Source organism: Condylura cristata, unplaced genomic scaffold (genome assembly GCF_000260355.1).
Source record: "Condylura cristata isolate star-nosed mole 26May11 unplaced genomic scaffold, ConCri1.0 scaffold00008, whole genome shotgun sequence".
Lineage (NCBI taxonomy): Eukaryota > Metazoa > Chordata > Mammalia > Eulipotyphla > Talpidae > Condylura > Condylura cristata.
In genome coordinates this window covers 46437478-46450221 of record NW_004567109.1, presented here as the reverse complement: position 1 = coordinate 46450221, position 12744 = coordinate 46437478, and the positions used below count along the sequence as shown (strand labels likewise).

General features: G+C 32.1%; 1 protein-coding gene across 2 annotated transcripts in view; it reads left to right on the top strand.

The window, feature by feature from the left end:
* ZZZ3 (zinc finger, ZZ-type containing 3) overlaps positions 1-12744 on the top strand; it is a 68895-nt gene that overhangs the window by 52150 nt on the left and 4001 nt on the right. Inside the window, exons 5-12 of one of the 2 annotated variants that reach the window (XM_012722583.1) lie at positions 1057-1195; positions 3696-3843; positions 3926-4041; positions 4669-4740; positions 5960-6061; positions 6581-6676; positions 9130-9282; positions 11640-11774. In XM_012722583.1, coding sequence (XP_012578037.1) covers positions 1057-1195; positions 3696-3843; positions 3926-4041; positions 4669-4740; positions 5960-6061; positions 6581-6676; positions 9130-9282; positions 11640-11774 — 961 coding nt within the window. The remainder of the gene's footprint in view (positions 1-1056; positions 1196-3695; positions 3844-3925; positions 4042-4668; positions 4741-5959; positions 6062-6580; positions 6677-9129; positions 9283-11639; positions 11775-12744) is intronic. The other variant, XM_012722584.1, reaches the window with a different exon arrangement.

The window sequence follows — 12744 nt, the reverse complement described above, 5'->3', positions numbered from 1 at the left end:
ATGAATAAATAAATAAATCTTTTAAAAAAAAAAAACAGATGGGTTTGCCATTGTGGAGCTTATAGTATAGAGCAAAACAGAATGCTAGTGATTTGAAGCCATAAAGAAAAATTGTGCATCACCAATAATACAAAGTGAAGTCTGAGGGTTGTTACTGATTTTGCTTTCTTTTGCAGAACTTGTTTGCGCATTTAGGGCTTTTGGGCTAACACATTTCAATATATGTATTGATACTTGAAATTACACTTTAGTCAGAGAGGTTAGAATAGTTTGAACCCCTGTGAGCCCCAGGGAAGGGGAGGAGGAGAGGGGGTAATAATATGTATTTAGTGAAATTTCAGGTTAGTAACAGATGACAGGTAGTGGGTTTGTACAATAAAATTGTTACCTATGGACCCCTGTAGGGAGGGGAGTAAAAAGTATCTTTAAAGCCTTTCTTTAAAAATGTTCAATACCTAAGAATTTGATGTTTTTTATTTACATGCTGAAGAACACAAATCTAGACGTGTTGATGAAAAAATAAACTTCTTTTAAAATGGGAGGTATAATAGAGGAAGTGAGAATCATGAGGCCTACGACCATGTCTGATTTATGTGACAAACATAATCTTAACTCTGGGCAAGAAAATGTATCTTAGATTTCATATTCTAACAGACTACTACAGAGGTGCTAAATTTGATTAGCCCTCCTATTGCTAAAATCTTATTATTTTATTTTTATTTAACAATTTCAAAATGACTGATTATTGGAAAGTCACCATTCTTAGAATCTATAATTATTCAGGCTTAAGAATTAGAATACTTAAGATGGGGAAATAAGGCTTTGCTTTCTCTAACTGATATTTTCTGACTAGGTCCTTCGTATCTCAGGAAGACCTCATTTATTCCCAGTAATATGTTTTACTAAACTCTTTCAGGTAACTTTAAAAAGACTGTGTGACTTAATAGTAGATCATGGCTTGAACTCAGTTTTATTCATTGTTGTAACTAGGAAATTTTAGTGAGTTTTGTTTTTTTTTTTTGTTTTGTGTTTTTGGTTTTTTTTTTTGGTCTCTAGTTATCAGAGACTGTTACAGACAATTGCTGTACTCGAGGCTCAACGTTCTCAAGCAGTCCAGGATCTTGAAAGTTTAGGCAGACATCAGAGAGAGGCACTAAAGAATCCCATTGGATTTGTGGAAAAACTCCAGAAGAAGGTATATGTCAAGTACTTTTTAAGATTTATTGAGATATTTTTGGTAATAACTTGGTTTATTCTTTTTAAAAGTATATATACTTTTAAAATGTTTCATTTCCCCCCTTTAATTAAGTAAAATGTATTGCCTGCCTTCACTGTACCAAACACACAGTGAATTATATCCCCATGAAAATACCTAGGTGTTCTTACTGGATATTTGTATAGGAATTTGATACCATTTTGTGGCCATTTTTCTAGACTTCCTTTTGCTTTCCCACATTGGGATGTGTTTAGACTTAAGGCTTTATTAACTGCTTTAGTTTTGAATTACCTTTAAAATTTTTAACATATCAAAATAGGAACAATAATAAAAACAAAAAAATATTTTAAATAACTTTAAAGTTATGGTTGCCAAGTCTGTAAAGAATAATAAATTTGCTTTGAAATTCCTCTTTTTTAAGTGTGAAAATTTCTTAATTTTTGTTTTCTTTAAAACAACATTTAAGTTATGTGTCTTGAAATAGGGGCTCACTAATTCAAGACATTTAAAAGGCAAAATGCTAATCAGCTTTGTGTGAAATGATTAAAGCTGAAAAATATGAAAAAGAATCTTCACCTTAATAAAAAAAATTAGTCTATGTATTATGACACCTTTAATTATGAGTTACTTGTTTTTAATGAGTAACAAAAACACTATAATATAGGTGTTAAGGGAGCCTTATTTAATTTATATATATTAACTCATTTGGATATTTAAAATCTATATTATTTACTTGGCAAGCATTCCTTTTCTCTGTTTTTAAAACAATGGAATTAAAGGTTACTTATATATTGATTTCTTAAAACTTCTATAAAGTTTTTAGAGCTTTGTTGTACCCACTTAAGTGGGATTAAGTTTTCATTGATTCTACACTGATGTTATTAAACATTTGCTGGTGCAGAAAGATACAGTACTTTACAGTAGTTATTAAAAATGGATTAAGCTAAAATAGAAGGTGTTAGAAAAAGTACATTTTAATAGAAAATTTATTGATCTTAATCTCATTCACGTTTCGAGATAGGTAAGAAGGTACAGTTAGGCTCATTTACTAGATTTGTATGTAATTGATTATTTGCTGGTTCTGTGTTCCTAGGGTTTAGTTTATACTGAATTTCTTTTCACTTTACTTCCAAAGCAGAGGTGTAATATTGACCATCTTAAGAATTTTTTTATAAAAATGTGTAAGTTTATACTAAATTCAGATACATAAGTGATCTTGAGATGTGTTCCTTGCCCAAAAAAAAAAAAAAAAATTCTCTACTAGATTTAATTTAGAACTTACCTTCTTCAGTTTTTGTGTTTTTTCATGCATGCTTAGTTTGCTTATTTTCTAGTAAAGTTGTTGATATGTGACCTATTTAGTAAACCTGTAACAGCTCCCAATTGAAATTCATGAAGAAGTTTGTATTGAATGCAGGGAATGTTTATGGCTTGTTAGTTTTGTTTGTTAATACCATCATTGTATTAAAATACATTGCTCTCTTTGTAAAAGTTGAGGCCTTAAGTTAACATATGTTTTAATGATGGTGCTGTATTATGTCATAAGCAAAGTAAAAACTAAGAATAGTCATAGTAGATTTTACTTGCAGTTTCTTAATTTTAGGATTTGATTTTTTTCCTTAATGTTTTATTATGAACATTTTTAAGTACATAGAAAAGTTGAAAGTATTGTATAGTTAACACATATATATTAACACCTGCTTCTACAATGAATATTTACTATGTTAGCTTTATCCTACATCTGTTAGTGCTTCTATTAACCCTTATATCTTATTTTAAGATGAATGCATTTCAAAGTTGTAGGCAGAAACACTTCATATCAAAGTACTTCAGAATGGCTATCTTTGGCTAAAAGTTTTATTTTTTCTTTTTTTCAAGGGAAAACTTACAGTCAAATTCACAAATCCTAATTGTACTATTCTGTGGGTTCTGACAAATACATAAATCCATGTACATTTCTATAGAAAGACAAATATTTTAGTGATTATGTTGACTAATGACTTAAGGATGGTTGATAAAATAACTGAATTCCAAGTAAATTATAGGTGTAATCTTGATTCTTAAAATGCCATACTTTTTATTTTATAAATTAAGAATTACAGATTGGAAATACCTCGCTGTTCTAGGTAAGTAAAGATACAAGGGTACATGTATTTCATTCATTGTAATCACATTCTGTATTTCAGAGATGAAAAAAATTTTTTTACTTTGCCTTTTAGGTTTAAAGTGTTAGTGATATAATACAATATGTCTGTTTTTCCAGCTTTATAGCTCTTGAAATTAATAAGGTTTTACTGAATGTGTTTTTATTATCTTTTTATCATTTTAATGTTGTTTATAAATTATTGGATGCAAATAATGAAGAAAATATTTCAGTTGCTGATTATTTAGATTTGGATTTAGATTTATCTGAAAATTTGGTGTAGGTGTTTATTTCTTGAATTAAATTTAGATTGTCATTTTTATTTTTTCCCCCCAGGCTGATATAGGGCTTCCATATCCCCAGAGAGTTGTTCAGTTGCCCGAGATTGTGTGGGACCAATATACCAATAGCCTTGGGAACTTTGAAAGAGAATTTAAAAATCGTAAAAGACATACTAGGAGAGTTAAGCTAGTTTTTGATAAAGGTAAGAAATCACATTAAAAGAATTTAAATGGAGAAATCTGGCACTCTTACTTAAATAATTCTATACATTGTCTTCTTTTTAGTAGGTTTACCTGTTAGACCAAAAAGTCCTTTAGATCCTAAGAAGGATGGAGAGTCCCTTTCATACTCTATGTTGCCTTTGAGTGATGGTCCAGAAGGCTCAAACAGTCGTCCTCAGGTATGCAAAATGAAGTATTCAAGTAGGAAAATTTGAATTGTAGATAAAACTTTTTAAAATAACTGGTTAGTATTAAATTCAAGCTGCCTTTTACTGGAGGATAGTAGGACTACATAAACTTTTGAAGAGACCTGGGTTGGAGTCTCAGTTTAAATGTTTACTAGCTGTAGAACTGGTGTCATTTATGTTAAAATCTACAAGCTACAGTTTCCTTTTATAAAAAATATGACTATTAACAGTATTGTAGAGCTGTGAGGATTAAATGAGTAGCACACAGAATATGCCCAGTGTAGTGACTGACACATAATATTTACTGTACCATTAAGAGCTCTTTGTGTACAGTAGAATGTAAACAGGATTTGTGGGTTTGTGACCTGTCCTAGCCATTGTTATATAAATTTCTGTAGACCTGTTACTTTTTCATTCAGAAAACATTTCTTTTTATATACCAAAAAATCATCTATATTCCAGGATTCCTAGGAGTTTGTAAGAAACAAGTATATTTTTAACAAGATTAAAAAAAGAATCAAAATATTTTGAAATGAATAAAATAACCACAATTTGTATAGCTATATCAGTGAGTAGTTTCGTTTTTTTAATTTGATTGATAAATTACTTTATTTGCAGATGATAAGAGGGAGACTTTGTGATGATACCAAACCTGAAACATTTAACCAACTATGGACTGTTGAAGAACAGGTAACATACATTTCTAAATTGTGCAAATTAAGAAAAATAGTGTAGTAAATGTTATGAAAGGGTACTGTATGTAGTCTCACTTAATCCTGAATTTAAAATACTTAAACCTATTGCTGTTTGTATTTTTGCACAGTGCAAAAAAAAAAGTTCGGATTTTGAGAACATGAATTCCTTTTTGGAAGACGTAGATGATGGTAACCAATGACTAGTATAAAGTGGATATTTTTGTAAACAGGTTTGGGAGAAAGAAAAATCCCAGGCCAAATAAAACTGTGCTTCAAAAATGCATTTTAAAAAATTGCATTATTTTTGTTACGGAGGATTGCTGACAAAGCCAAGTGTTCTGTTACATTTTGGCGTATAGCTTGTTTGTGGGCAAGGGGTGAGACATCTCTGTCTCATTTGAGTATTAACCACATAATCTATAGTGAGTTTAGCAGTATGTATAAAAGGCAATAAGAAACCTTTATTTCAAGTATTCATATCGTTTTGCATCTTTAGGACTGTGGGAGAATTTAGGAGGTAGGCAGAATATGAATATATAAATAGAAGACCACTCAAAGGAGGGAAGTCTTTCAGTATTCTGTCAGGATTCAATTGAACTTGTAAATTTTGTATCAGGGACGAATTTAAACATAGTTTAGTGAGAAAAATGGTCTATGGAAATCACTGAGATGCATAAAATACAAGTTTACTTTTTGTTTTCTTGTGCTCTGTTGAAAATCTTTTTAAGGTCTTTCACAGGTTTATTGCTAATCTCGTTTTCCCTGTGAAGTCTTAAGTTCCTAGAAAATTTTATTGCCATGAGAATTTCTATAAACCTCTCCCCCAAAGATGGGGAGGGAGCAGCAGGTTTTCAAATGAAAGGCGAATGTGTTTATTTAGAAATTTACTAATTTTGGGCCCTCTCTGGTGGCGCAAGGGGTTAAAAAAGCACAGCACTGTGAAGCTCACCTCAGTCAAAGCAGCATAAATTTGATCCCCAGCCAAGGAGCTGACCCATGTGGTGCAACAGACCTCTCCTCTCTACCTGCTGCTCCCCTCAGTAGTGTATTTCAGTCTGCCTGCCTGTTCTGCTCCCCACTCTGTCTCTGGAGTCCTCTCACCCCCACACCTCTGGCCTGTACCCCAGTTCTTGTATGCATAAATATTTTTTTTAAAAAGTTCACTGTTTTACATTGAATGCTTACATTCTTAAATTTGATCTTGTTTGGTATAGAAAAAGCTTGAACAACTACTCTTAAAATATCCTCCTGAAGAGGTGGAATCTCGGCGTTGGCAGAAGATAGCAGATGAACTAGGCAATAGGACAGCAAAACAGGTAACTGAGGAGATAGCCCTATATTGTTGGCATGTTTTGGTAGTTTTTTTAGTGAAGGATAATGCAGTGCATATCAATAAATACATGATTGATAGCTACAAAGAGCTACTATGAGCATTTTTTTTATGTTAGCACACTATATTTTTGTGTTTGTTTCAGAAATAATTTTAAATAAGTGTGCTTTATGTTATTAAATATCAACATAAAAGTGGAATAAATAGCCTTACTATTCTTGAATGTTTAGTGTGCACATCAGTTAAGTACTTTCTGGTTAGACTGTGCTAATAAATTTATGATATTGTTTTGTAATTGTCTTTCTGAAGAAAAAAAACCTAGCAATTTCTCTTCATTCCCACTGATTTTAATAATAAGTTTGTATTTATGCTGTATGTGCTCATGAATGTAAAATTTATGTTTGGTTTTGGAATCAAACAAATTAAATATTTTTTTGTTTGGTCTGGATTTTAATATGTGTATCTTTGGTACGATTGTGTTAAATGACCTGTTATGTTTCCTTAGGTTGCTAGCCGAGTGCAGAAGTATTTCATAAAACTAACTAAAGCTGGCATTCCCGTACCAGGCAGAACACCAAATTTATATATTTACTCTAAAAAGGTAAAATGGAAAGTAAAATAGATAGCAAGCTTATATTAATTTCATTAATGTCAGAATTGCTATGTAATTTTTTTTTTTTTTTAATTCTCCTGATCCATGTGCAAGGGAGGTCTTTCAATTTCATGGTATCACTATGTAATTTTTTTTAACAGAATAAGTTGTTTCATTTTTAAAATTCAACTTTATGTATTTTGTTATATTGGACATAATTACAGAGTAGGATTCCATTATTGATATTCTGGATTAGTTTATGTGAATAAGATAGTGATACAAAGATTTTATATTGAATAAAAATCAGAAGCACCTTTGTGATACTAGAGTTTTTAGAATGTTTGACTGTTAAATGCAATTTCTATTTTTGATACAGTATATAAATTTGATAGTAGAAATGTTCATTATGTTACTTGAGATAACTTAATTCTCACTGCAATTTTAGAAGCATAGGTTATATGTTTTATATATCTATATATCACCTTCACTTTACTGATAATTTTAAGAGCTAACTATTCTTAATATTGAATGATCTGGTCTGTAATACTATTCTGCAACCACTCTTTTTTTTTTTTTTGGTGGGAAACTGGGCCTTAAGATATACAAAGTGAGTGATGTAATCATATAACTAGTAAGACTAAGAACCAGTCTTCTCCTAGTTGTGATACTAAGCCTTTTCTACTATTCTCTGCTGCTTTCAATAGTTAAAAAAAAAAAAAAACTACCTGCATAAAACTACAGCCAGTTTTTTGCTTTAATTTTTTTAATTGAATTACAACAAGCGTAGAACATTGTATTATTTACAGTGTGTATAACATGATTTATAATGGTATACATTGTAAAATGGTCATCACATTGAGTCTAGTTGACATCTGCCACCATACTAGTTATGCATTTCACCCATCCCCACCCCCATCTCTCACAACCCACTAATCCATGAGCTTTCTTATTTCCTTCCTTTTTTTAATTAAATCCCACATGTAAATGAGGTCATAGGGTATTTTTCTTTCTCTGACTTATTTTGCTTAGTTCTTTGCTGTAATTTCACAAGATAAAGCACATCCTTAGTAAATCATCCTGAGAATTAGCCTTCTTCACCACTGACATTCTTTACATAACAGAATTTGAGTATATCTAATGTCATTATCCTTCCACATTGAGATATTTTATATTAAGAATATTACTTATATAGATCCATGTTTGACAAGTTTTGACTTTACTCTTTCTAATCAAGCTTTAAAAGCTTGTTTTCACTTGTCAGTTTTTATTATAAGTGTGTTTTTTGTCCTCTAAAATACATCATTACCTATTGTAGATAACTTTGGAATGTTGAAACCATAATAAACAACATACAAATTAGTTCTAATCTTCACAGTTAATTTCTCATTTAGCTTTAAATGCATTGTGCACAGCTAAGACTTGATGATAGCTAAAGGGATACTAAAGAAACCTGTAGGTATTCCCTCCTTCAACTGTCCTGAATTTTATGTTAATAAACACTTTGACTATAGAGACCTTGCTCAGCCATAGACACAACAATTTTGTTGTCATGGTTAGAGTTTGAATTTTGAAACAGATGAAATGATGGTTCTCCATGTACTCAAGGTTGTTCTTTGTGGCTGTGCTGTTGATGAAGAGTCTGCATAGTGGTTGAGAGTGAGGACTTTGATACCACTACTATTGCTGCAATACCTTGGCATAAAAAACTAAACCTCGGCCCTCCCTGATAGTGTGACAGCTTAAAGCACAGCACTATGAAGCTATCTGCAGCCACTGCAGTACAAATTCGATTTTCCATCAGGGAGGTGACCTACATGGTGTGGCACACCTCTCCTGACCTACCCACTGCTCCCCTCAGCAGTGTATTTCAGTATATCTGCCTGTTCTGATCCCCACTTGGCCCTAGTGAATCCTCTCGCCTACTTTGCATCTCTGGCCTGTACTCCAGTTCTTGTATGTATAAGTAAACAAATAAGTCTTTTTTTTTAAAAAAAATTAACTTCCCCATGTCTCCATTTCTTCACCTTAAAATAGAGATGATAATCACTGTTCTACAGAATTGTTAAGAGGGTTAAATGACATTAATAATGGAATAAACAATGAATCAGTATTAGATAGTATATTTGGAATTCACTGCATTGTTGAAATTTTCCTTTTACTTGATAGTTTCATATCTGATTTAGTCTACTTCATCCACCCTGAAAAATGATCGTAAGTGATCAGTGGTGTGGAAACAAATACAGGTTAAATGTGAGTACATTGTATTTGTTGGTTAGTTCCTCTACATTTTTTAAAAAGTCTATGCTTTAAAAAACTAGATTGCATAAAAAAACAACTTTATGAGAAGTTCTAAAGGATGGAGATGTAATCTTTCTAATAGATAAGCTTGTTGGAGGTAGTGTATTTTTATATTTTTTTCTAGTGATTTTTCCTGATCTGATAAACATTGTTTTCCCACTTAGTCTTCAACAAGCAGACGACAGCACCCCCTTAACAAGCATCTCTTTAAACCTTCCACTTTCATGACTTCGCATGAGCCACCAGTGTATATGGATGAAGATGATGACAGATCATGTTTTCATAGCCACATGAACACTACTGTTGAAGAGGCCTCAGTAAGTTGCCTGTTCACACTGTTCAGTCTTCCTCTTCAGGGAGGAAGTCAAATTTATAGTGGTTTTTTTGCATTTTGATTTTAAGATTTTTTAGTCTGAATATTTTCAAATATGTACAGAAGTAGAATGTATAATGAATTCAAATGTACCCATGAGAAGGGCCCAGACATTATACAATATCACTGTCATATTTATCAAAAGCGATTCTTTATATCATCAAATATGCATTGTTCATATTTTCCCAGTGATAAGTTGCAGTAGGTTTCCTTCTTATTCCCTTCTTCCATCTCTTTCTCACTCGCCACATTTTCCTTTCACATTTGTTTTTTAGAGATTTGTTTGGATTTTAATATTTGCTTTTTTTGGTGTCATGTAAATTGGTTCCTGTGTTCCCTGAATTTCCTGTAAATTGATAATTGATCTAGATAATACATCAGTTTCAAATTTGTTGTTAAGATAAGCAGCCTAATTATTGTGTGCTTTCATTTCATATGGTTGGACAGCAACCATACGATCATTGCCTAGATGTTGCGAATTGTGATGTTCTCTCATTTCTTTGACAGAATATTCTATAGTGTAAACCAACCCTGATCAACTATTTGCTTGCTCTAAGATACACATAGAAGAGACAGCATAACTGATTGTTTTCTTTATTTCTTGTTTTTCAAACAATCTGTTTATTCTCTCATAAATTGCAAAAGTGACTCAGGATGTTTTCAGTTTTTTTGTACTCTTATGAACTGTTGAATCTAAATATATGTATTGTATTTCTGTGCTTAGTGTCCTAGTTTTTATTAATGTTAAATTGGCTCATTAACACTCAAGTCAGATTTTGAGTTCTTTTAACAATACTCTGGTAATTTTTAATAGCTTCCTTATTGTGTGATGAGACAAGGAAGTAAATTACAAGTACATCATATATTTCTTGGCTATACTTACTTAGTTCTGCTTCCTTTTATTGATAGTAGCCATCCCACTAGAGGTGAAGTGATTTGGCTTTCCTAATCCTAGTCTTGCTGACCAAATTTAATAATACCTGAGACTTATTAAACTGTGAATTAAACATTTTTTGGGGTTGCATTCTTTTAATTTTGATTAAAATAACTTGAATTTAGTAAATTTTATTATGACATTTCTTGTTATTTTATCACTATAAAATTATTTATTACTATTACATTCTTTTTTATCTTTCTCAGTGGTAACATAGAAAGGCATTAGTCTGTAATTTAATATCATTAGTTGACACAATTTGAAATGGGTGAGAGATAGTGCAAAATAAGGTAGGTGGAGTGTTAGATTATATCTTGCTGTGGACTTTGGACTTTGACACTGGGGATAGCTAGAACACCATTGGAAAATTTAGGTAATGGGGGTGGTAGGGAGTAGGGCATGGAGGTGTAGTGGCAGAGTGAGTGGATACTAGAGGATCAATTTGAGATAATGTTTAGAAAGTGTTAAGTAATGACAGAAATTGTTAGTTAGCTATGGCAGTGAAAAATGTAGGAGAACTGAAAGATTTTTGGCCGTGGATTACAGCACATATAGGGAGTTCAATAATCAGGCAATATTGGGTTCATGTCACCTGATTCCTAAACTAGTTAATTTTTCTGTAACATGCAGTAGTTAATAACACCCAATATGGAGAGCAGGAAAAATGGGAAGGGCAGGAGTTGTTTTGTTTCAGAACTGGAATGTATAGAAAACCAGTACAATGAACTGGGGATACATTTAGGACCATTGTAGAAATTAGTGACTGTGGGGTTTGTCCTGAGTTAGCAAAGGAAGAAATGGTTGCTGGGTGACAGAGCACAAATAAATTGGGAGACTAGGAAGCAGTTAGTAATTGAGCTTTCAACTTTGTGTGTGTGTGTGTGTGTGTCTATGTCTTTGTGTCTACACACACATGTATTTCTTTTATACATTGAGTAATCATCTTTGGAACTTATTTCCCTCTGTTGAGTAACAGGAATGTACTGAGTTGATCAGAAAGCAAAGATTGATTTCCTACTTGTTTAGAAAAAAAAAAACCCCATATTTACTACCCAAGCAATCATAAAAATTTGTTAGTTTGGTGAAGAGAAGCATCCTGTAGGTGAGGTGGGAGTAGACTATAAGGGATTCTCAAGTAGCTGTAATTTATCAGATTGAATCTGCATAGTATGTAAAAGAGGGGTAATCATGATTATGTTGCCCTGGTACTTGATTATTAGATAGCTTGCCACAGTATAGTGAATAGTGAACTGTATTACATTATGAAGACCTCCAAAGGTGTTAGTTTAAAGTGAAAATAAGAATCAGTATTTGCCATACTTAGTTCATTTTAACTAACATTTTTTTGTGTTTGTTTTACCTTTTAGGATGAAGAAAGTATTCCTATCATGTATAGGGATTTACCTGAATATAAAGAACTATTACAGTTTAAAAAGTTAAAGAAGCAGAAACTTCAGCAAATGCAAGCTGAAAGTGGATTTGTGCAACATGTGGGCTTCAAGGTAAATTCTCCTTAATCATAAATTCATCTAATTTTTGAATGGACGATAAGCATTTGAGGTGGTTTCCAGAGTTCAGTGTCTAAAGTGTCTAAGCATCAAGTAGAATTTATGAGTTTAGTTCTTGGAAAAAAAAAAAAAAAAAAAAAGTTTAGCTTTTGTCCTGAAAGTAGTATACCACAATTACCTGATGTCAAAAGAATTACAGTGCAGTGGAGAGAAAAGAAACATAAAGAGATCTATATGTTGCAGTTAATTTTGAGATAAATTTTTCTAGCTATTTTCTCCTCCCCTCTTCCTCCGCTTTTTGTATATAAAGTGTATAAAAATTTAAAGTTTAAAAAATCACCTCATAGTTACCTTGTATGTGTGTGATGAGACTACTTAAGATATACTGTCTTAGCAAATTTCAGGTATGCAATACAGAATTAAATATAATCACCATGCTGTGCATTATTAGATCTCTAGAACCTTTATGTACTTTACAGCTAAAATTTTGTACGCTTTGACCAATGTGTCCCCATATCTCATACACATACAGCCTCTGCCACCATCATTCTAGCCTTTTCTTTTCTGAGATTAGCTTTTTTAGATTTTACTTATGAGTACAACCAGAGAGCATTTGTTTTTCAGCCTTATTACATTGAGCATGACTTCTAGGCTCATCCTTATTTTTGCAAATGGTAGAATTTCCTTCTGTTGTAGGGCTGAAGAATATTCTGGTGTGGTATATCACATTTTCTTTATGCATTAATCCACCAAGCTGTTTTTCTTCCTTTTGTTTATGGATAAGAATTTTTTTTTCCCTTTCAGATTCAATTATCTCTGCTGGGTTTTTTGTTGTTGTCGTTTTTGTTTTTGTTTTTTTTTTTTTTTTTTTTTTTTCGGCATACGAGATGTCGAGCAGTGACTGGAGTTCAGACGTGTGCTCTTCCGATCCTCGGTACTTAACTAAGTGCAAGGGCTTCAGCAG